The 24727-nt window shown below is 41.1% G+C and overlaps 2 protein-coding genes across 3 annotated transcripts; both read left to right on the top strand.

Moving 5' to 3' along the window:
• The first annotated feature begins 1790 nt into the window (after positions 1 to 1790).
• LOC103719420 (uncharacterized) lies at positions 1791 to 4929 on the top strand. Its single transcript, XM_008808658.5, has 3 exons — positions 1791 to 1988; positions 2079 to 2140; positions 4611 to 4929. The coding sequence occupies exons 1-3, from the start codon at positions 1931 to 1933 to the stop codon at positions 4746 to 4748; spliced, it is 258 nt and encodes an 85-aa protein (XP_008806880.1). The 5' UTR covers positions 1791 to 1930; the 3' UTR covers positions 4749 to 4929.
• A 4540-nt stretch (positions 4930 to 9469) lies between these two features.
• Positions 9470 to 24184, top strand: LOC103719419 (AT-hook motif nuclear-localized protein 5-like). Of its 2 annotated transcripts, none has more exons than XM_008808656.6 (6): positions 9470 to 9904; positions 10552 to 11096; positions 12609 to 12676; positions 14974 to 15105; positions 22647 to 22808; positions 23752 to 24184. In XM_008808656.6, the coding sequence occupies exons 2-6, from the start codon at positions 10613 to 10615 to the stop codon at positions 23983 to 23985; spliced, it is 1080 nt and encodes a 359-aa protein (XP_008806878.2). In that variant the 5' UTR covers positions 9470 to 9904; positions 10552 to 10612; the 3' UTR covers positions 23986 to 24184. The 2 variants fall into 2 exon arrangements, with proteins under 2 accessions (XP_008806878.2, XP_008806879.2); XM_008808657.6 differs by lacking the exon at positions 9470 to 9904 and adding an exon at positions 9942 to 10474.
• The last annotated feature ends 543 nt before the right edge of the window (positions 24185 to 24727 follow it).

Here is a 24727-nt window from a genome sequence, read left to right as displayed (position 1 = left end):
TTTTTATTTGAATTTCGCTGAGCCCTTTAGGAAAAGGCAGGGATATCAATCATAGCACCTCAAGCCCAAAATGCTTAGAATGAAGTCTTGCTCCTGTAAGAGGGGTTCCACCTAATGTAAACTGCTGCTTTTTTTTTTTTTTTTGCTATAATAGATGACTCATACTATTCTAGCATAAATATATTCAAACAATCCAAAATATAACAAGTTACGGAGTGCTCTACGCAGCTTCCTCTCTCCAGTCAAGAGAACTCCTTCGAAATGATTAGCCACAAAAGTAATCACCCAGTCCGCAACTCTATTGGCCTTCCTATAGACGTACTTGACCTATAAAATAATGTCTCCATTTACCATACCTCAGATGTTCCGAAATGGATAATGACAACCACATATATCATCAGTGCACCCTACATCCAAGCGATCACTGTAGCCGAGTCACTTTCGAGCAGGATTGCATTAGCCAGCAGCAGTACATGCCGAACATGAGATAGACTAATGTAACTTGCTCGAATTTAGCTTTCTATTGTATTAAATGGTTCCTATTATATCTTGCATGAAATGGAGAGGTGGCTTCCATTGCTATGGTGGCCTCGTCATGCCACGCATGGTGGTGGTCATGCGCACATTCGTAAGGAAAGGATATATTGCTCTCACGCGTTTAAAGCGCCAGTCCCCGGCCGGCGCGGCGTGAGCCCGGCGTGATATAGGTAATTTGATCAGGCTAACTTGTTTTATCTCAGAATATCAAGTCAAGGCCAGGCCTAAAATTGTTTGAACTTCTTATTTTCTATATATGCTCAAACTTTAGTGCTGAAAATGAGTGCCCAGGCATGGACTTCTGGGTCGCAAATTTGGATCCTTCCATCCATATTGAGATTGAGAACCTACAAAAAAAGTTTGTGCAAGGGAGTGCAAGAGCGTAGGATGATGATCTTCAAATTAACAATAGAAGATTTATATTTCTGATGTCGAGAGAATGAGTTCGGCAATGTCTCTTTTAAATGAGACTTGCTGAAATTTGCTCAGCTCATGATGTTTTCTGAACTATCAGAAGTAAATTTGGTATAAATTATAATTTTTAGATGGTCCATATCAGAATCGACGGGCAGCAATTTATGATCATCTCTAAAAGTTTAATCAATTTGTTAGTGGAGTCTCCGTGGCTGATTTGTCTTTGTAGCCACTATAGCAAATACGGTGTGCATTATATGGCCAAACGATATACATCTCGGTATATTGTTATGGAAACGAACGGGTTTATTATTTATTTATTTATTTATTTATTTATTTATTTTTTTGCTGTTTAGGAAGAGGGAAGAGGGGGGTGAGGAAATCTTACCCACGTAACAACTTTCACTGGGCCCCCTTCCCGCCAGAGAGTATTAGATGCGGGTAGAACATTTCTTACTCATACCTTCTACATCCGTGGCAGAGCCTAACCAGCGTGGCAGCCCTATCCTCGTGTGAGTATGCCACACCAGCATCATCTAAGTAACAGCAGACCACATAGCGACTTCACCGGATAAATCAGGTAGGAGGCATCCGTTCTCTGCATTTAATCGACGCCCATGCGTTTCGAATCTGGGCCACTCCGATGAAATCAAAATCTCATTTCCACCGTACTACCGCCCCGGTGATAAATGAACGATTTTGACCGGCAGTATTGCGCCACCAAGTGGTGCTCCACAGCCTTAATTTTTTTATAAATAAATGAATAAATAAATAAATGAACAAACAAAGCAATAAAAACCTAGAATACAAAAGAAGCTCAATATATCGACTCGGGCCCACAGATTCCAATCTCGAGACGCGGGGTTCAACCCGGAACCGACCAAAATCTAGGTCGCCTCCGGCTGCGAGGGATCTAGGGTTTCTGAAAGGCCCCGGCGAGACAGAAAGAGAGCGAGCGAGGTAGGGGGAAGAGGGAAAGATGTCGAAGAAGAACAATTTAGCGACGAGAAGAAAGCAGTACGCGTTCGACCTCCAACGTAAAACCTTGGATTCGAAACAATTTTTTTTCTTCAAATCCATAAATTTCGGCTTTTTATCTGATTTTTTTTTCTGCTTGGTAAAATTAGGAGAGAAGGAGGAAAGAGAAAAGAGAGAGAAAAGGCTGCAAACGAAGAAGTCCAAGATGAAGGCGAGAGTCATTCCTTTTTATCTATTTCATCTTCTTTTTTATATTTTTGATATCACCGGGGTTTCTTTCCCTCCTCAGGGTTTTCTTGTTTTGATTTAGGGGTTTTTAAGATTGTTTCTTTTCTTTTCTTCTCGTTTTATGTGTTTGGGATTAATTTTGCATTTGTTATTTGGTTTAATTCATTAGAATAGAATGATACAATCAAAATATTGGCAAAAGTGCCCCAAATTGGTACCCCAGTAGAAACTAAAAACAAGATAATATGCTAACTAGAATCCAGAAGCTAGCGGAAATAAAGCAAAGTAGAAAAGGAGCAAACTTATGTACTTAGGAGATTATTTCTGAGACACATTTTTATGTTCTTCATCAGCTAGAAGGAATGCCTTTATTTATTTCTTTTTCAATTAGCTTATTTTGAAACTTCGCAAATGATATTAGATGGATATAGGTTGAAGCCACTTTACTTTAGTAACTGGAAGGACTTATTTGCCAAGAAAAACTTAAAATAGAACTTGTCAGAATGCACAGGTATGTTACATTGTGTGAACTTTTGTTGATTGTCATGCTTTGGTATCGCGGGATAAAATCCAGTATGTGGCTTCAAAATTACAAATGGTAGTTTTGATGTTGGTATGGCTGAAAAAATGCCACATTCTGGCTAAAAAGTGATACCATACCCTGATACACACCAGAATTTTGAAAATTATGTCGACTTAAATAAGGTTCAGGTTCTCCACACTTTCACTGTCAATTGTGGGATGCACAGCTGTTTGTTTACACTTTAAATGACTTTAAAGATATTGTCTGCTTCCAGTTCTGTTCTTCTTTGGGCATTTTAGCAGCATGATCATTTGGAAGAGATAAAATATCCTTTATACACCATATGCCAATCGAACTTGGGTTTTCACTTTTGGGTTTAGGAATGCCCTCCACAAGATTTATGTTTCACTTGAAGCTTGATGTTTGGACGTCTCTGGACTGTAGAGTCCCGATATGAGTAGACACTGTGGGTATTCTTGATGTAGAGTTATACTGAGTTGTCTCCTTGATGTAGTTGTGAATGTTTCCAGGGTATATTGCTGTACAAGAACTTCATTGGAAAGCCATGCAAATCATGATATTATGCCTGCTGGTATACAAGGAAGTCCACAGTGAGAGATGATTATGTTAAAGACAAAGTGATGGAGAATTGATTAAGATTGGTTGGACATGTATAATAATGATTTGACGTCTGCAGTAAGGAGGGGTACTGTAATAGTTGTTGAAGAATATAGGAAAATTATGGAAAGACCTAAGAAGTCCTGAGAAAGGACATATCAAAGCTTGAAATGACTTCATAGGAAGCCCTAAATATCAATCTTTAACAAATCAGGATTCACAAAATTGACCCTACATAGCTGGGACAAGGATTGAGAATTATGGTTATGCATGCATGCGAGCATACTGTTATTGAACGTGACTCCACAAAATAGCTTCTTCCCATCTGCATTTGGTCTCTTGTTAATTGATAGGAATTAGTAAATGGAGTTTTCATGGCTTGAGATCCATTTTGTAAAAGTTTTCTGTTGGTCTTGCTCAGAAATTAAATAAGTCTATCATTGCCCCTGCTCACCACTGCCCATCCATTTAGCAAATCTTGGTTCTCCGCTATGAAATATTTGGTGTCTAATCATATCAACAGATATAGTTGTAACCATGTATCAGAGCAAGCGATCCTCATGGAGAAAGGCCACAAATGCCTTTGCCCAGTGAGGGCTGCTCTCTTTTACCTGTATTGAAATAATGAATGATGATATAAGGGAGGAAGGCAACTTTTCATGTCATCCATTGGTCCAAAGATATTGTATTTTGCACGAAGACTCGCCATCCATTATTATTCCCTTTCATACCTTTTCAGTTATGCTTTCAGAAATTCTCACCCATCAGACCCTTCTCATGCTCTTTTTGATGTAACTTTCATGGTGCTCTGGATCAATACTTCGAAGTGTGAAACTTTCAGTTGTGCTCAAATTGTGAGTTGTGAATCATTCAGCCCATATTCTGGACCATATGCCAGTCATGATGTACATGTAAGTCTTAAAAAATAAAAGTACAATAAGAAATTATGGATGCAAAGGATTAGTAAGATAAGGAAACATGCGACCCATTGGACAAAATATTCTTTAATTGATTTAAGAATCTCGAGTCCAATATGGTATATTTCTGAGGCTGAAGAACAAATAATAAGCCTTACTTAACCAAACGCTGAACAGTAAAGTGGATCCCGACTATTGGGTTTCACAGCCTGACAAGTAACAGATACTGCATCAGATTTTAGATCTTTTGTATACTATATTTCAGCGCTTCTGTCACAGTTGATGGTTTTGATGCTGTGACCATGATGTCTGCATATGTAATACTAATGCATATCAATATTTTGCCCTTTTTATGAATCCCCTTTTTATGGATTCTATGTGTTTGCTTGATTCAGGTTGATGGTAGTGACATGAAAGGAAAGAGGAAAAATTCAGGAAGATTTCAGGTTGGGAAGAAAAAGGTGAAAACCAAATTGTCTGCTCTGGCAAAGGCAAAAGCAGCCCAAGCAATGGAGATTGACAAACAGTCTTAGTTTTTTGTGTATGGTTGAAGGTCATTGGACTGTAGCCTGTTATGCTATTGTGACTTGGGACCATATAGCATTTATTTTGACCACTTTCTGACTTTTCACTCTCTTCCTTTTGTTAGTGTAGTTTCCACTTGTCATGCAAGTGGAGAGCATCAAATTGAAATCTCATATTCTTGCTGGTTGACTTGGCTGTGTTGATGATGTTTTGAATTACACTATTTTTGAAGTGGTTTATATGCATTTAAGAGTTGATTAGAAACGCCCCATAACAAGCATAGTAGTAAAGGAGGAGGAACTTGCACTTTTGTTGGCTTGTCCTTGAGAGCCTTAAGTTATGTCTGTAGACGCATCTCAGTAGATTTGTGTAGAACCTGCACTGTTAATATTGCTTGTTCATATAGGTTTATTATAGGTCAAGCCATTTGTAATTGTATGTTAGTGGTTGTAGTAGTTGGACACTGGCAGCAGAACAACCATAGTAGTAAAGGAGGAGGAACTTCCACTTTTGTTGGCTTTTCCTTGAGCTATGTCTGTAGGCACATCCCAGTAGATTTGTGTAGAACCTGCACTGTTAATATTGCTTGTTCATGTAGGTTTATTATAGGTCAAGCCATTTATAATTGTATCTTAGTGGTTTTAATAGTTGGACACTGGCAGCAGAACCAGGTATATTATGTTAAATTGTGGTCTGCAAGCAAACAATACGAAAAAGATTTAGACTGTTTATGTTGGAGAATATGAGGGCAGATGTGGTAACACCGGCGGTTGTCTGGAAAAAGAGAATGTTAAAAATCAAAGGATGAATCCATTTTGGAATGATGAGTTCTGTTTTTCGATTTGTATTCAGCTTCAAGAGGTAGAAAGTAGGCTATTTCTTCTTCTAGGTGTGAGGTGCTGCTCCATTTGAATGGAAACTTAGAAATAGATGATGAGGCAAATTTGTTCCATCCAGGCGAAGTTTGTTCATCAGATCAAATGTTATGCACTGTAAACACAACTGGTGAAATCTTTATGGTTAGTTTTACATGGTTGTTTGATCGTTTTTACCTCGTAAAAATACTTGCAATGGTATGCGATATCATGCTCCATCAGAGTATACAGATGTTCTTCTATTAAGGCAAAGGAAATGAACATTAGTTCCAAAAAGCTTGATCCAGGGAACATTTGAGGTATAGAGTCTCTTCAAATTGGTAGCAATAGAATGGTGACAGATGACAAACAGATAATTCGGAGGTTACTTTGTTTTCGAGGATATGGAGGTGTTGGAAGAAGGCATGAGGCTGCAACAACTCTCAGGGTTGGAAGCAGCGGAGCCAAGCCATGCGGGAAGAGGCTCTCAGGCTCTCAGATTCTCATCCATTTGTCTCCAGGATATTTCGGCATTTAATGCCAAATGAGTCATATTCCCTTCGGTCTGGTCAGAGCCCCACCAATGAGCTAGTGGCGTTCCCTCAAAAGGGATGGCACTTCCTTTTCACTGGAAGTCATTGGTGGTATATTTGAATCAAGTGTGCAGTTTGTTCAAAGAAATGGTTAAAAGTGGATGATGATGTTTCTCAAGAAATGACATTTCCTTTCAAAAGATTGGACTTCATGCTGAACATGACATGGCAGTTTAACTTTATTCAAATTCTTGGACAAATGCTTGGCTGACATGTTCATTAAGGTCTCAGTATGGAAAGGGAATTGGAATTTTTGGGGTATTATGAGTTCTAAACCGGGCAGGGTTAAATTTGATAGGTGTGGATGGGATTGGGTCCCATTTTTATTTGGATTTATTCTGTTATCCCATATTGATTATGGTTTTGTTATTTTCTCATATACATGCATTTTGAGGATCATAAAGTGGTGTTTGGATGAAATTTTAGGAGAGCATCGACGAAGGTGAAATTTTCGGGTCATGGTCAACTTTGCGCATGCAATACCTATTATCTTCTATTTATTTGCAATATAGACTGTTTTAGAGAATAATTAAAATATCATTAACATAATCGAGAAAATTAATCATTAAAATACAGAATTATATCTTAATTAAAATTTTCAAATTGGACAAGCTCGCCCTTCTGATGTCTTAATTAAGTATAATATTAATATAACATATAAGGAAGATGATCAATATCGTATCAATATTAATATATAATTAAAGAACTAATATTATTTTAGTATAGATATAGCAATATAACATGCAATAGGGACTTATAATATAAATAATTATTAATATACAATAAATATAACAAATTAATATAATGTTTCTACTATAGTCAAGGAAGAAAGAGATACGGGTGGTTTGGCCATTTTATAAATTAAATCTCTCTCATCTTTTCTGTACAACCCTATTTAATCCAAAGTTTTCGCCTCCCCTAGTATCAATCAATCCCTGATAGAACTAGTTTGACCAAACTACAGGGGATGGAAAGAAAGGCAAGATAAAGACCCTTTTTCAGACTTTTTCTAGTGATAAGTGGGTATAAACCTACCTTGTCCCCATTCCAAATTGGTCCTAAAATTTAACACGGCAAGATTGTATAGCACAGGACCACAACTTTATTATGATTTTTTTTTAAATATCGATTATTAACTTTTGAGTTTCAGGATGTTAAAAGATACCGAACGAGCTCAAGAGCAATCAAAATACAAGGTCTAAGGGATCGGATTAGGTCCCCGTACGAGTTGAAAAAAAAACCTGTCAAGCAATATATAATTTGTTGAAATCGAAATCAAAACTACAACTTAAATTAAGAACTGGATCGTTTGCCTTTGAAATATATATCTTGAATAGGATTACGAGCACCCTTAGTAGTGTGAAGATACAACTCCAATTTTTGATTGCTTGGATGAAATTTTAGCTTTAGTTTTAATCATGATAGATAAAGATTTTGTTTATTGCTTAGATGTTAACTTGTTTGTCCTAAATTTTAATCTAGGTCCATGTGGCAAGTGATGGTTAGGATTTGATTAGATATCAACCCCCCCATATTCCCCGTCAACTTATCTAGTGATTGATCGATGCTTGACATAAGAAAACTAGAAGCATGTACAGAGCGATTGAAGCAATGGCAACTCACACCCATTGGGTATGAATGCGGCCAATAAGATTAAAAAACAAAAACTAAAAAAGTCTCTGTCGTAGACTCGTGATCCCCCAGATGAAAGCTACAAAAATAATTAATGTAGTCTTCAAGATAACTTTGAATTGAGCTATCAATTTCATTTTACTATCTTGTCAAGTAAAATCAAGATTGTTCAACCTATGGTTGTCCCTTATTTTGATTATGTTTAATAATAATGAAAGAAGCATCACCAATTGTTTTCTTTCTTTAAAAAAAAAAAATCTTTCTAAAACAAACAAATTACTCGAAAAGCACCTTCAGAGAATTCTCCCACATTCCTTTCCCATTCCCAATTCGGGCTAACCACCATGCATGATGTGAAGATATGAAGCAAATTGGCCTGCCAAAACTTTGTTGCTAATGTCCCGATCATACAATCTGGACCACCAGGCCTTCGAGACAAACCCACCAATCACTTCATCTTAAAAGATATCTTCTTTCCTGGACGACCGTCCCCCTCGCGAGAGTCCACAATATTATAAGGCAACCATATCAATAATCCAAGATAAATATCTCCAACGTCGCTTCCAAGATTCCCGCCTCCACCTAGCAGCCCAATGTACTCTCATCACGCATGACACGTACAATAGTATGAACGGGAAACTATGGTCCCTTTTCTTTAACAATGCCCATAAAATCAATTATTATATTTTAATTATCATAATTGTAATAATTATTATTATTGATTGGGTTTTTTAATACATTGGCTACTCATATTAATTTCGCATGAGCACAGCCAGCTGAATTAATGGAAAAAAGCCTACATAATGGCGGAGGAACATAGCCGAGTTAAGAGAATCTCTCCAGAATAATAGATAGCAAATAAAATGATCCAAATAGCAGCTTTGTTTGTCTCACAAAATAATATGCGCGATCTTAAAGGCACAATACTTTTTTAGTAGCTGCCGAATGTTGCTTAGGAGCGGTGCTCTATTCCGTGAAAAAAAAAAGCTATGAAAAACGGAGGAGAGACACCGAGGGCATACTCTTTCTTTATTTTTTTTACAATTTTATTTTTTTCGAATCAAAAAGTACGAAATAAATAAAATAAAAAACAGGGCACGCGATCCCCAAGCCGTTCACACCATCCGCTCTGCCCCTAAAGCGACGGCAGCACAATTGCACAGTGACACCGCCACTTCCCTTTGTCATCCTCACCAATTTTTGACGTGTCACTCTCACATTAGCTGGAATGTCAAAAAGGTGATCCATTTCATACAGTGAATCCTTTCCACAGCAGCAATGGTCCACGGCCCCTCGCCCCCCTCCCTTTTCTCTGCACAACTTCGCGACTTCGGAAGCCAAAAGCCGGAATTGTCCACACTCACGATCCAACGGCCAGTAGCCCAATAGTAAAGTAATGTTTAAAATATATTCGTGCCAGCGATCCAGCCAAAAAAAAAAGTTCCCATACGTTACACTGGGCGCCACCGCCATCCAGTTGTTCTCCAACTTCTTGCATGAACGCCATAATATGGACACGTCTACATGGTAGTTTTGTACAGGTGTGGGAAGAGTGATGGGCTGAGGTGGGGTGTTTGCTGTTGTGAGATGAACAGCGAGGGGTTCGTTTATTTGTTGTGGTTTATTTATGATGTTTATTTATTGTTCTCTGGAGATTTGTATTTATCCTATCAGTGTTTCCAGTTTCCGCCGTACTTCCACCGTCTCTCTCGCTCCTCTCTCTCTCTCTCTCTCTCTTCTCCGTTTCGCCATTTAAAGGCCTTCTGCTGTGTACCAGAATAAAAAAGGCCATCCGTATTCTTCTCGATCCCTACTTCTCTCTCTGGGAGTCGCATTTGGCGAGGGAGCGGGGGGGGGTTGTTGAAGGAGGGCTTTGGGGGCCGTTCGCCTTTCGGGCATTGATTGCGGTTTGCCTTCCTTCCGTACGCCTCCGGGCTTCGGAGGCCGGGGTTGGTGCTATTGCTTTTGGCGGAGGGTTTGGTGGTTGGGCGTTCTTTGAACCGTTCGAGTTTCTCGCGGGGCCTTTTAGCTCTGCGGTTTGCTTCTCTTCCGTCGCCGTCGTGTCCTTTGCTTTCTGTCTGTAAGGTTGGTTTTTTAAGCTCTAGGGTTCTTTTCAGCAATTAATGGTCCATGGTTTTGGTTGGGTAAGTGGCCGGGGTTTGACTCGGGGCGGTTTTAGGGTTCTCTGGTTTGGGGTTTGTTGGGACGAAGTTAGGAGTGGTACAAAGTTAAAGGTTTTCTTTTTCTTATTTTTGGAGCCGGATGGTGGCGGAGATGACCGCAAGTTTCGGCTTGTCTCCGCGGGATAACGTAAAGGAGGCGTTTTGGCGAAACTGGGGCTAAAAAGATAGGATTTTTTTTTGGTGTTGTTGTTCTGGCTTGCATTTTCAGCATTCCTGGTGTTTCTACTTTTTCGCGGAGTATTGTGGGCTTAGGGTTTGTCCAGGGGCTACGCTAGAAAGATCGATGCTTGGTTTACATTTGGGCTCTCGTTCGTCAAATCAAATATTGTTTTAGCTTTCCTTCCCCTTTCGCTTTGTTTTTGGACTGTGGAGCCCAGGATCAGAAATGTTTAGCTTTCCTCTTTGTTTATAGGTTTCAATTGTTTTCCTTATGTTTGATTTCTAAATGTTTTCAGGCATCCCAACTTTGGAGGTAAAAGTAAAAAAGAAAATTCTTTTCATTTCTTATCTTCTATGGTTTGTAAATGCTTCTTGTTATTTTATCACCAGGGACTCTAAACTGTGTTCGTTCTTCGTAATCTTCCATCCTTGCGAACTATCTAATCCATGCATGGACGGGAGGGATGCCATATCGATGTCTGGTCCATCTTCATACTACATCCAGCACAGAGGTATAGGTGGGAATAATTCTGGAACACAGACAGGGCTGCATGCACCACCTCCCGTCATCCGCTCGATGCAGAACCCCAGCTCGAGCTTACCTGTACAGCACCCTGGAAGTGTATCTATTGGATCAGCGTTTCAGGTGGAGACTCCGTCCTCGATTTCACCGCATGGCACCAGCCCGGGTGGCGCAGTTGGAGCAGCTCAAGGAGAAACTGTGAAGAGGAAAAGGGGAAGACCACGGAAGTATGGGCCAGATGGAACAATGGCATTAGCTCTCTCGCCATTGCCTTCGACTCCTACAGGGTCGAGGTCAGGCTCAGTGTCTGGTGCAACATCGGTGTCAGGGTCAGGGTCGGCCGCTCAAATGCAAAGGCGGGGTAGAGGGCGGCCACCCGGATCTGGGACCAAGCAGCAGTTGGCTTCTTTTGGTGAGTTTCCCTTTTTCTTTCATGTGGTTTTGGTACGAATTGCTATTTCTATTGACTGAGCTAAGATTCTTTTCTTTGGCGCTTCTTTTTATTCAACCTAGGTAATTAGAATAATGTGGCCATATATTAGTTTTATTAAATATTTGTTTCATTGTCTGAAGGCAATTTGTGTTTCCTTGTCATTGCCTTCATGGTCAATGTCGCATGATGGGTTTGATGACTGCTGCTACTTGCTTGCTTTTCTAGCTAGTCTCTTGCCATTGTGGAAATTCTAATGGTTGAATGGGTTCGTAGTGACCTATGATATGCACGCCTAACAGGCACATAGTCTCGCAAATGTTGCAAGGCATTCTTCTATGATATCTGAAAGCTTTCATAAGTCGGGGCATGGGGCAAAATGAAATATACGATGATGGATTCTATGCAGTGTTTGGCTTGTCTCCATGTTATTGTATTTCAACTCTAATTGTTGGAGGCAACTCAGTGCTGTTTTTAATATTCGCATCTGATCTATCATATCAGGGAAGCTGCTCTTTCTTTATGCTGAATGCTTGTCTAGCCCTTCGAAAGGCATTCACTGTCCAGAATTAAATTATTCCTGCAACCTCTTTAACATGAAAGAGGCTGAGATAGTAGTTGAGGCATCAGTCATCTTTTTTCTAGTTTATCCCCATTTAGTTTTTAGAGAGAGATCATAAGTTGAAGTTGCATAATCAGAAGTATTGCCACATGCTGGATTTAATTATGAAACATTGGTATTGGAATATTGCTCATACCCTGCATTCTCCTCACTTTGTTTCAATATGCCTAAGGACCGCCAAATTCTGGATTTTTTTTAGTGAGTTGATGCCAACCCCCCCCCCCCCCCCCCCCCCCCCCCCCCGCCGGGGAGGGTATTACAGGTCATCATGGTGTTGCTTAAGGAATATTTCATTATTGTGGGTGCATAGCATGAGTTAATCATTTGGTGAAATAAAAATTCCATCACTTATTTCTAATATTTATGTTATGTCTAGCTGTGTGAAAGCAATATAGAACTTAAAGTTTTTTCTTTGATTGATCTTTACAGAATTCTTGCTTCTGTTCTGGTTTGTATTTTTTCTGCCTGTTAGCATCATGTACATTACATGCAAGAAACAAATAATTCATGTAAGGTTATTAAGAATAACTGGATGGTTGTCCAAGATTAAGTAGCTACTTTGATAATTAGATGCCGTTATTTATTTCAGCGGTCTTAGAACGCTATTGATACATCAAATGGCACAACTATTCTCCTTGATGCTTTTTAAGATTTAAATGTCTTCATTCTTAGGCATGCCACCATTGCAATTTATACTTAGTTATCATATTATGCTTATTTAATGTGAATCTTTTCAAGTGTACCTTACATATCTTCTCTTGTGGCGTCCTCTACTGATTCTCAAACATTCATGTTGAAGTTTGAAGGGGACTGGTATTGGAGTGTCTTTCACTTGGCTATGACTTGACATCTTTTTGCTGACTGTGTTATAGGGGAATGGATTGCTGGCTCGGCTGGAATGGGTTTTACTCCACATATTATCACAATTCCGATAGGAGAGGTATGACTAGCCCCTTTAATATCTTCTGAGTAGCTGATTATGAAGTTCTTCTTGAATGTGATGACACTTGAACTGACAGTGTTTAGGTTCCGTAATTATAGTCATTTTGGTTGTTTTTAGAGAAGAAAAACCTTATGAAGCAGTCATGATGCAGTGGCTGTTAGTCCATTGGGCACTTCCTGCTGCATTTGGTTTTTTCAGAAATATTTGCAAAATTATGGATGAAAACGAGGACCGGAATATGAGCTCACATAAATTTCTCATTTGGTAGTAGAGATCTTAAAAATATTACATGTGGTTTGAATTGAAGCCTGTCCCTTCTTCTGTTTTTCATTTTGATGTGCTTCTTTCTTTTCCCTTTCCTTCCCTACCTTCTTTCATCAGCCTATGTTTCCTTGATGGAGTTTGTAGCTGCAAAAGTAGTTTCCTATGCTTGCCAATAATGTGAGAGAAAAGGATTAAAAAAGATGCTAGAGGACAGAGGAAAAAATGTAATGGCGAGGGATACCATGCTGCTGTCAAAGTGCTTGCCTACAATCAGGGTGATCACCTAGCAGTACTTCAGCCAAGTGCATTGCTTAAGCTCTAGGCAAGGTTCCTAAGGATGTCTGTGTGAATCAATTTTTTGTAATAATGACAGGCATCAAAGATTGTATGCTTGCCTGACTTGAGTGATGGAGTTGGGTGTGTGCCAACATCAAAGGCACAGCGGATGAATAGAATTGGATTGCTCTTTTTCGATAGATCATCAATAACGTAAATACATTGAATGCATAACAAGAGAGGTTAATACTTGTAATGAAGATATGAGAACCCAAGAAGGTAAAAGAAGATGGATCAAGATTTCTCTAGGTACTACACAAGGTACTCACACTCGGCAAGCCCTCCAAGAATTATTCGGTGTATCCTCCTCGTCTCTTTCTTCCTTTCTTCCTTCTCTCTCTATCTCTCATTTTTGTTTGTGCGACATAGGAGGGTTTCCGTGCCTTTTCCTAGGCACCCTAGCTATGGCTCTCTCTATCTCCTGTTCCCTCATATCCCTTGTGCCCCTTCCTCTCCTATTTATGATAGGAGGGTCGGCCCTAGGGTGGAAGCTCTGGGCAACCTAGGAAGCCCTATGCATGTTGCGGCCCATTAGGGTTAAACCCTAGTAACTAGCTAATAAATAGAAGTGCAAATACATTGGCACATTTTTTTAAAAAAAATTACATCAAAGCTAATGAATTAATAAAGTTAACAAATTGCTTCTAACTTCTAATATCACTAGAAGAATTGCCAAATGAAGAAAGGAACTATTTTAAGCTCTAGACCATGTAGCCAGAAGCAGAAGTCTGCCACATGACTATTACCCCTTACATGTGAATAATTAACATATCAAACTGGCATAAACATGCACAACTTTATGTTTTGCTTTTCCCATCTCTCTTCATGAGCATCGCCAACTATTTGCATGTAACAAAACTTAAAGCTTCTTGTTACACCTATTTGCAGGCATGGTCCTGATTATCTAACACAGCCGATAGGCCAATAGTCCAAAAACCTCACAGATAATATCAATCCAATCAGTTGATCATCCTGGAAGAAGTTTCATGTTGAAAAGCAAGAAAACTTTTTTTTTTCAAAAAAAAACCAACAGTAGAGGCAATAACAAATCCTAACAGGGCAAGCTACTTATAAAATTTATTGTTTCCTTAATATTTTTCATAACCACATAATATATGAACTTTAGAACTCTCTAGCTGATGCTCCAGGAAATTGCACCTATATGTCCATCCAGTTGTATCTCCACACCTCCATATGTGCTAACCTTCCTCTAACTAATCTTTTCACGAGGCTTTCATAATCCATGGCAACATTTATAGGAGGGCTTTCCAGTTCGAGATGGGATGGGAATCTTAGACGTGGGGGAGTACATGTAGGACAAATTTTTTGAAGAGTTGTTTGGATGTTTATCATGTTACGTATTAAATCTAATGGTTACAAAAACTTCTGGACATAAATTATTGATACTTTCTTATATAGTATAGATAAATAACAAGGGTGTTTTCAGCACAAAAAATTATCTTAAATTCAGTATCCAGAGTCTAAGATACGAAGGTCAATTTCACTTCCCATGCTTCGTTACACGGGATTTTAGTGAACACCTTTCTTTTTCCCTAAGCATTAGTTAGCATGAAAATCCTGATTCTCCAAGGGTACTTTATCAATTCTCTGTTTGGTAGGAGATGTGGTTCCTTTTTTTTTTTTGATTTTTCACTATAACAATGATTTGACTGCACTTCACTTTTCTTCTACAGGATATTGCTACGAAGATAATGTCGTTTTCACAACAGGGCCCAAGGGCTGTGTGTATACTCTCAGCAAATGGTTCTGTTTCCACTGTGACTCTTCGTCAGCCTTCAAGTTCTGGTGGAACGGTTACCTATGAGGTAGGCATATGCTTTTTCTTTTTCCATGCAGCATAGCTGAATACTGCTTTTTTTTTCCTTTTCTTTTATTTAGAACTGTTAGAGTCCATGCAAAGTATGACCAAGCTATTATTTGACCATGTTATACTAATTCCCTTGCTCTTAATATCTGATGGAAGTTATAAATGAAAAGTAAGAAATATGGATTCTCATTATGACATGGGCACTCCTTTTTTTTTCTAGCAAAATCTCTTGGAGGTTGTGTAGAGTTTCACGAATCTCCATGATCAAGGTTTCTCTCATGGCATTCTTTAAGTGTCATGTTTTATTGGTTTATATGGATCAACCTCATGTGTGTCTGCCAAATTGAGAATCCAAGTGATACATTGATGCAGAACCAGAATGAAGTCAATTTGAAGCCATGTAGGAGACTTTGTTTTAGGTTTGGTTGAGTCTTGTTTAGAGTCCTTGTTTAGTTTAAATTGGGTCCTAAATTATGTTTGTTTCAGTTTTAAATTTGGACTTAATTAGGAGTTCATTTGATTAGAGTTTGATTAGGGATTAGGGTGAGTCATGGCTCTCTTTGGGTGCCGTATATAGGAGTTGTAGAGGGGGCGCCGCCCTCATTCTTTTGATCAATTGTTTTCCCGTGAAAGAAAGAAAACCCCTTGCAAAGCTCTGTTAAGAGCCCAAATCCCCTGTTCTTCTTTGTTTGGGTGATTCAAGCCAACAGTGGAACAGAGGACATCAACTTCTCCACGCTTCCCCTCATCATTTGGTATCAGAGCGAGGATTTTCCTGGTTCGATGGCAGATGACGGTGTGGCGAGTGCTCCTCCCGGTGATGATGATCAAGGGATGCCGGCGTTGTGGGCGGCCGTCCGCGGCTTGGAAGGAGCCGTCCGTGACATCCAACAAGCCCTTCAAAGCATGCGCGTCGACATCAACCGGGAGCGACTGCAAGATTGTGAGGATCTCCCTCACGGTCCACCGGTGCCGGCACGGGATCCACCCCACCGGCGTCGGCGACAAGTTCTTCCAGAGTCGTCCGACGAGGAAGAAGAGGAAGCGGTCTACGGGGCGTTTGGTGGACCGCGACTGCACCCCGGTGATTACAACTTCGATAGGGGCGAACGGGCCGGAGGAGCCTTCGGGCGACGCTTCCCCGACGGAGGAGCGGCGGACGACGGCAGCGGGTGGCAACGTCCACGGAGGAACCGGCCTGGGGTGTTCGACCGCGGGTTGCACGTTGGAGGCACGGCTTTTGGTCGGCGAGTCCCTGCGGGAGACGAGGTGTACGTGGAAGCCGATGAAGTCGGTGGGCAGCGGCCATGGAGAAACCAAGATCCCGCGGGCCGAAGGCACAATGAACTCGACCGAAGACCTCGTGTTGGGGGCTTGGGTTTTGACGGCTGGATCCCTGATGAAGACGTGGTTGTCGACCAAGCCACTGAGCCACGACCAAGGGTGAACAGGGTCCCTGCAGGAGATAGGAATGCAGAACCCATGGGAAACAGGCTCCCTTGGGGTGTTCGGGACAGAGGCTCCCCTGATTTCAGATTGAAGGTGGATCTTCCTGCCTTCAGTGGTAATCTTCATATTGAAGGATTTTTGGATTGGTTGGCCGAAGTAGAAAATTTTTTTGATTATATGGAGATCCTAGATCAGAAGAAGGTGAAATTGGTTGCGTATAAATTAAAGGGTGGAGCATCTGCATGGTGGGATCAACTGCAACATAACCGTCTACGGCAAGGGAAGATGCAGATCACCACCTGGCGCAAGATGAAGCAACATTTGCGTGGCCGTTTTCTCCCGTCTGACTATGAGCAGGCGCTCTACCATCAGTACCAGAACTGCCGACAGGGCCCCCGGACGGTGACCGAATACACTGATGAATTCAACCGCCTCAATGCCCGCAACAACTTGTCAGAAACAGAAAATCAGCAAGTGGCAAGGTACATTGGTGGGTTGAAGCCGGCCATCCGAGATCAGGTGGATTTATATCCGGTGTGGAGTCTGACGGAAGCTACAAGTTTAGCCTTAAAACTTGAGGCCCAGGCGACACGGAAGGCACACCAATCTCAGCCCATGAATCGTGCATCGTCCTCGCGTCCCACCATAGCAAAGCAGAAGACTGTTGAAGGGGCGGCCACCACAAGTCAACCTCCACCGACGTCCGCGTCAAGAGGAGCCGGAAACTTCAGCAGGCAGCAGGCGGCCCCGAAAGGTAGTGGCAACCCCTACGAGAGACCCATGCCTATAAAATGTTACAGATGTCAGGAGGTTGGGCATCGGTCTAACGAGTGTCCGAGGCGACGGCCAGTCCATGTAGTCGAAGCTGAGGATGAAGAAGAAATGCCGCATGAGGAGGAGGATCATGAAGAGGGGCAGACCGACAATGAAGACGTCGAGGTGACGGCGCCGGATCAGGGAGTTCCGGTCTCCTTTGTAGTTCAGCGAATTTTATTTGCCCCAAGGAATGAGGAGGATTCGCAACGCCACAGCATCTTCAAAACTTGCTGCACTATCAACAAAACTGTGTGCAACGTGATTATTGATAGCGGCAGCAGCGAAAACATTGTTTCCTCCGCGTTGGTTCGTGCGATGGGATTGAAGACAGAAAAGCACCCGTCTCCTTATAAGATTGGGTGGATTAAGAAAGGAGCTAAAACGAGGGTAGAAAATGTATGCAGGGTGCCCTTGTCCATCGGGAGGTACTACAAGGATGAAGTGGTATGCGACATGGTGGATATGGATGCATGTCATGTTCTACTCGGGCGTCCATGGCAGCATGACACAGATGTTACATTCAGGGGCCGAGACAACACATACTTGTTCCGATGGCAGGGTAGGAAAATTCTGTTGGTGCCCATGAAAGAGAAGCCTACCCCCAAAACTTCTCAAGTGGAGGGGAAGTCTTTCCTTGCAGTTTCTGGTGCGCAGTTCATGGCGGAACTCAAGGGGGCTGAAGAGGTTATGGTGTTGATTGTTAAGGGGACAGAGATGCCTATCCTGCAGCAGGTGCCCGAGGAGTTCAAAGAATTGTTGACAGAGTTCAAAGACATCACTCCTGCAGAGTTACCAAATGGACTGCCTCCCATGCGAGATATTCAGCACCATATTGATTTGATGCCTGGTGCAAGTCTCCCCAATCTGCCTCATTACCGCATGAGTCCCAAGGAGAGCAAAATTCTGCAGCAACAAGTTGAAGATTTGATCAAGAAGGGACTGATCCGGGAGAGTATGAGTCCGTGCGCGGTGCCTGCACTTTTGACGCCGAAGAAGGATGGGAGTTGGCGTATGTGTGTGGACAGCCGTGCGATCAACAGGATAACAGTAAAATACCGGTTTCCCATACCCCGTTTGAATGATATGCTCGACATGTTAGAAGGAGCCAAGGTCTTCTCCAAAATTGACTTACGAAGCGGCTACCATCAAATCCGGATTCGCCCTGGTGATGAGTGGAAGACGGCGTTCAAGACGAAGGATGGGTTATATGAGTGGATGGTCATGCCTTTTGGCCTATCCAATGCACCGAGCACCTTCATGAGAATAATGAATCAGGTACTAAAATCATTTATTGGAAAGTTCGTCGTCGTCTACTTTGATGATATTTTGATCTATAGTCACAATGAAATTGAGCATAAGGAGCACCTGAGAGCAGTTTTGCTTGCCTTGCGGGAGAATCAGTTGTTTATTAATCTTAAGAAGTGTCATTTTGTTACAAGACATTTGGTGTTCCTGGGATTTGTTGCTGGGGCTGATGGCATACATGTTGATGAAGAGAAGGTAAAGGCAATACGGGAGTGGCCGATTCCTACAAATGTTAGCCAAGTCCGCAGCTTTCATGGGTTAGCGACATTCTATCGGCGTTTCATTCGGAACTTCAGTACCATCGTCGCTTCCATCACCGAATGCATGAAGAAGGGCCAATTTTAATGGAGGGAGCAGCAACAAGCAAGTTTTGAACTGATAAAAGAAAAGCTAACTTCTGCACCAGTACTAGCATTATCGAGTTTTGAGAAGCTATTTGAAGTGGAGTGTGATGCTTCTGTAGTCGGCATAGGGGCTGTTTTGACCCAAGAAGGACGGCCCGTGGAGTACTTCAGTGAAAAACTTAGTGAAGCACGGCAAAAATGGACAACCTACGAGCTAGAGTTCTATGCCATCATCCGGGCGTTGAAGCATTGGGAGCATTACCTTATTCAAAAAGAATTTGTTCTGTACAGCGACCATCAAGCCTTGAAGTACATCAATAATCAGAACAATTTGAACCGAATGCATGTTCGATGGGTAAGCTTCTTGCAGAAATTTTTCTTTGTGTTGAAGCATCGGTCCGGGCAGCAGAATCGGGTGGCAGATGCTTTGAGTCGACGCAATGCTTTATTGACTACCATGCAGGCAGAGGTCGTGGGGCTTGAATATTTGAAAGAGTTGTATGCAGAAGATGAGGATTTCAAAGATGTATGGGCAAAGTGTACAAGTCATCAAGCAACTGGAGACTTCAACATTCAGGATGGCTATCTATTTCGCGGCAATTCCTTATGTATTCCCAGATCCTCATTGCGAGAGAAGCTGATTAGAGACCTTCATGGTGGCGGTCTTAGTGGGCATATGGGACGGGACAAGACCATTGCCAGTCTCACGGAAAGGTATCATTGGCCGCAGCTGAGAAGAGATGTTGGAAAATTTATTCAAAGGTGCTATACTTGCCAAACAGCGAAGGGACAGTCGCAAAACACTGGATTATATATGCCTCTACCTGTGCCAAATGCTATTTGGGAGGATCTATCGATGGATTTTGTGTTGGGACTTCCCCGAACACAAAGGGGTGTAGATTCAGTCTTCGTAGTGGTGGACAGGTTCTCCAAGATGGCGCATTTCATCCCTTGCAAGAAGACATCAGATGCATCCCACATTGCAAGGTTGTTCTTTCGAGAGATTGTTCGATTGCATGGAGTACCACAATCTATAACATCAGATCGGGATTCCAAATTTTTGAGTCACTTCTGGCTTACTCTTTGGAGGATGTTTGACACTTCATTAAATTTCAGTAGCACTGCGCATCCTCAGACTGATGGACAGACAGAAGTGGTTAACAGGACACTGGGTAATTTGATCCGTTGTATTTGTGGGAGTACCCCGAAATATTGGGATTATGCCTTGGCCCAAGCAGAGTTTGCCTACAACAATGCTGTCCATAGTGGAACCGGAAGGTCACCTTTCTCCGTTGTTTATTCAAAGGCACCAAAGCATGCAGTGGATCTGGCGCGCCTACCGAAAATCTTTAGGAAGAGCGTGGCAGCGGAACATTTGGCAGAGGAGGTTCAAACTATACAGTTGGAGGTGAAGAAGCGCCTAGAGGACACAAATGCTAAGTACAAATCAAGGGCGGATAAACATCGAAGGCACAAAGAATTTCAAGAAGGCGACATGGTGATGGTTTTCCTGCGCAAAGAAAGATTTCCCGTGGGAACTTACAGCAAATGGAAGCCAAGAAAGTATGGCCCATACAGAATTTTGAAAAAGATCAATAACAATGCTTACGTTGTGGACCTACCAGATGATATGGGAATTTCAAAGACTTTTAATGTCGCTGATATCTATGAATACCATAATCCTGAAGAGCAGTTATATCCTGATACGAACTCGAGGACGAGTTGTGTTCAAGTGGAGGGGACTGATGCAGAACCAGAATGAAGTCAATTTGAAGCCATGTAGGAGACTTTGTTTTAGGTTTGGTTGAGTCTTGTTTAGAGTCCTTGTTTAGTTTAAATTGGGTCCTAAATTATGTTTGTTTCAGTTTTAAATTTGGACTTAATTAGGAGTTCATTTGATTAGAGTTTGATTAGGGATTAGGGTGAGTCATGGCTCTCTTTGGGTGCTGTATATAGGAGTTGTAGAGGGGGCGCCGCCCTCATTCTTTTGATCAATTGTTTTCCCGTGAAAGAAAGAAAACTCCTTGCAAAGCTCTGTTAAGAGCCCAAATCCCCTGTTCTTCTTTGTTTGGGTGATTCAAGCCAACAGTGGAACAGAGGACATCAACTTCTCCACGCTTCCCCTCATCATACATGATCTACCTGATTGCTATACTTCTTTATACTTCATTTGCCTAACAACTTGATGAGTATTTTTTTATCCAAAAACAGCATCCTCTAAATTTCATTTGCCATGACTGACTCAGTAATTATAAGAATACCATGATGGCAGGTGGTGGGCTATTGCCCCTGCTAAAATTTTGGGATTTCGGATATATGCAAGTTGTTGCCAGAGCATATGGATAAGGCGTGCCCATCACCCTCTGTGGATTTTGGAGTTGGTTACGAAGAAGTATAATTAGGACTTTGCTGTCATCCTAGATCTCTAGAATTTGGTAGAACATTGGATGTATTAAAATTTGAATTTCTTTAAGACCTCCCTTCATTTTATATTTCTTGATAATTCTTTACTTACAATGTTAGCCTCTGAAAATTTGAAATCCCGTCACCCACCTAGCCCACATCCCAAGTCCTACTAGTAGATGCACATCCAAGCGAAAAAATGAATATAAGAATCTCTCAAAGAGGAACTGATGTTTGGATTTGGATATACTCCTTAATTGGTCCGCTAGTATAACTCTTATTCCCCTCATGTTGTTTTGAGCCCATTTCCAGGTATATGAAATCCCTCGTCTGCATTAACATAGTAGGTTTATTATGGAATTTCAATGTTTGGATGGCTTAAATGTTTTTTTTTAAAAAAAATAAAAATCATAAGTTGTTACCATTGCACCCCTCATTCCAATACCTTACTTGCCATTAAATTTGTTCAACTTGACAATGAGGTTAACCCCTCTTGCCGGAATCTGACCCATTGCCGGCCATCAAATCTTCAGTCCATTTGTTTTGTCTGCACGTAAAAAAGGTCCAGTCTATATATCAAGGCAGTTTCGCTTCTTTAAGGGAAAACTCGGATGGTAGCTTGGGCTGTTTTCTGTTCGCTGTTGGTTGCCAAACTGCCCTCATTTTTTTTCTTCCCTCCTTTTCTTTTACCTTGATTATTTCTCTACCTTAATGAGATGATGTTGTATATCCACCATTATTCTATATTAAAACTGAAAAAAAAGAAAAAGCTCTGCATCCAGTTATGTAGGATTGCTACCTCCATTTTGACCTTCTAGGTTATCATGGCAAGACCCCTTATGCTTACTTACTTTGGCCATGAAACGGGTACCAGTTCATAGGGTACCATGAGATTTGGCAGTCAGCTATAAAAGATTCTATAGTTTCGGAGGATCAAACCTCGATCCACAGAAGCCAACACCATATAGAGGGGACAAGGCTACTTCATTGCTTGTCTTGCTGTTGTAATTTAATGTACATGCATTTTCTTGCTCCTCTTTTGCTAATAAAACTAATTGTCAGACAAATTTGCATGTCAGAAGTTTTTCTAGAATTTCTGTTAGTTCGGGGTTTTGATTCCATTTACATAGGCAGATAGGCTTTGTTTTCTCTTTTACGTAATTTATATTTGAAAGAAGGGATGAGTTTGTTTCTAATAACATGCTTGGAGGTTCTTGCGCAGGGTCGTTTTGAAATATTGTGCTTGTCTGGCTCTTACTTGCTGACTGATAATGGTGGATCACGCAGCATAAGTGGAGGTCTAAGCATCTCCCTATCGAGTCCTGATGGTCGAGTTATTGGTGGTGGTGTTGGGGGGTTGCTCAGGGCTGCAAGCCCTGTCCAGGTAATTGATTAGAGTTTCTGTTCCTTTACTGCATTATTGAATGGCTACCCTAAGTAGTCTTCTTCTGTAAACAGGGATAGGTTCATAAGGCTCAAGCTTATATCTGGATTGGATTTGATGCCAAATTAGTAAAATATCATTAAAAAAATACTTCTTTCGAAGTTGTCCTATATCAGAAAACTAAAGCCTTCATACGCAAAGAATTGTTTGTAAAGTACTTTAAATAGTTTTGCGTGAGCACCATATACCCATCAGTCCTCCAAAGTTAGCAACTTAACCTGGATGTATCATTTTCTTCAGAACTAATCGGTGCACAAGCATGCGTGGATGCCGCAAGTACGATAAATTTAGCATAAATATGTGGTGTGAAATTTCATAGTTAAGTGGTACTCTATTAGAGTAGTCTTCTTCAGTATCATGTTGTATGAGATTTGACGACCTTGTGATCCATTAGATTTCTTCAGTATCAGTTTCTTCTCTCTAATCATTCATTAGATCTTTGCGTTCTTCTCTCTAATCACTAACAATTTGCATGCAATATAAGGAGTCTTGTTGATGGTGTCGCTGGTCTGATGCCTGCAAGATGGGCCTTTTCTTTTAGTTTTAATGCTTTTAAGATTTCAGAGCTAAAGGATTTCTACTTGTCTTCTTGAAAAACTTACCGTATTGAAACTTTTTTCTTCGTGGGGTATTGAAACTTTTTTCTTCGTGGGGCTCATGAGTTGTCCAAGTTGCTAATCCTCTTGGTTCGATAGGAATCCAAGTGAGTTGAATCTTAAAAATTTAGAACATTGTTGTTTGAAGCTTTCCTGCTTTGCTGTTTGTGCATTGAGTGCGGCATTGAGGTAAATGACAGCAACTAACAAATTGGGAGATCCTTGCCTTGTTCGCTAACTCGTGTGTCTTTTATTAATGCTTTATCCCTGTACTGGTGACTTCGCAGGTGATAGTTGGAAGTTTTGTTTATGGTGGCTCAAAAACAAAGAACAAAACAAAAACGAGTCGGGAATCAGGCCATGAGCCTGAACTTCCTGTGGGTGATAAACAACAAAGCACCCCAACCAGTGCTGTGCTTAATCAAAATTTGACCCCTTCATCGGCTATGGGTGGTTGGACTGGTTCTAGGCAAATGGAAATGAGGAGCACCCACATTGATATTGATTTGACTCGTGGGTAGCTTTTGCTTGGATATATATAGATGGGGATTGTGTGCATGTTCCAGTGATTGTGACATTGGGTGGCTCTGTGGCTTTTGCCTTACTCCTGTGATCACATTTTGTACTAACATATTTTTGCAGCTAGAAAACCATCAGCTTCCAATTAGTAAAATTGTGTTCTGTTATTATATGAATGAGTATATCTGCAGCTTTGTGGTATGAGCCTGATGCTATCATTATTGTCTGAACTATCAAAACACTTTTATGCGTTTCATTATCTCAGCTTTATGTGTTTGATTTTAAAGCTCCTGAGTTTGTCAGTGTAAAAGCTGGTCTCAACTTCCTGGTCCTTTGTGCGTGCATGTGGGGGAATGTGCGATAGCTTTTATCTGTACTAGAGTTGATTAGTTAAAGAAGTCAGAATGTGTTTTCTGTGGAGATTCTGAAGAAAGGTTCTTTATCATTGGGATAATGGAGGAGTATGAAAAGAAGACAGACAAAGGTTGTCTCTGTATTTGGTTGAAGTAGCTGAGAAGTTAGAGGATTATCGTTCTGCACCAAACGCAGATTAATGTGACGGATTCACAACTAAATAGAAGGCGAGGAGGAATGGGCTCTGAACCTCGGTGAATGCCGGGTTTTGGGGGGAAAATGAGAAGATTTCTCTGATGAGGGGCATGTAATGAGTGGATAGGTTATAGATTCTGCACCCAAGCTACAAAGTGGGAAGATTTTTATAGCAAAACAGCGGAAGATTTTAAT

This window comes from Phoenix dactylifera, chromosome 16, assembly GCF_051530095.1.
Source record: "Phoenix dactylifera cultivar Ajwa chromosome 16, Ajwa_hap1_PhDact_Kaust_v1.1, whole genome shotgun sequence".
Taxonomy (NCBI): domain Eukaryota; kingdom Viridiplantae; phylum Streptophyta; class Magnoliopsida; order Arecales; family Arecaceae; genus Phoenix; species Phoenix dactylifera.
The sequence above is the reverse complement of the archived record's forward strand: the minus strand, read 5'-3'. Positions and strand labels throughout refer to the sequence as shown.

Excerpts from the sequence above, each read along its gene's own strand:
- LOC103719420 (XM_008808658.5), top strand. The coding sequence starts at position 1,931 with ATGTCGAAGAAGAACAATTTAGCGACGAGAAGAAAGCAGTACGCGTTC. Across the intron at positions 1,989-2,078 it reads GTACGCGTTCGACCTCCAAC|GAGAGAAGGAGGAAAGAGAA; the intron begins GTAAAACCTTGG and ends TGGTAAAATTAG. Across the intron at positions 2,141-4,610 it reads CGAAGAAGTCCAAGATGAAG|GTTGATGGTAGTGACATGAA; the intron begins GCGAGAGTCATT and ends TGCTTGATTCAG.
- LOC103719419 (XM_008808656.6), top strand. The coding sequence starts at position 10,613 with ATGGACGGGAGGGATGCCATATCGATGTCTGGTCCATCTTCATACTAC. Across the intron at positions 11,097-12,608 it reads GCAGCAGTTGGCTTCTTTTG|GGGAATGGATTGCTGGCTCG; the intron begins GTGAGTTTCCCT and ends ACTGTGTTATAG. Across the intron at positions 15,106-22,646 it reads GTGGAACGGTTACCTATGAG|GGTCGTTTTGAAATATTGTG; the intron begins GTAGGCATATGC and ends GTTCTTGCGCAG.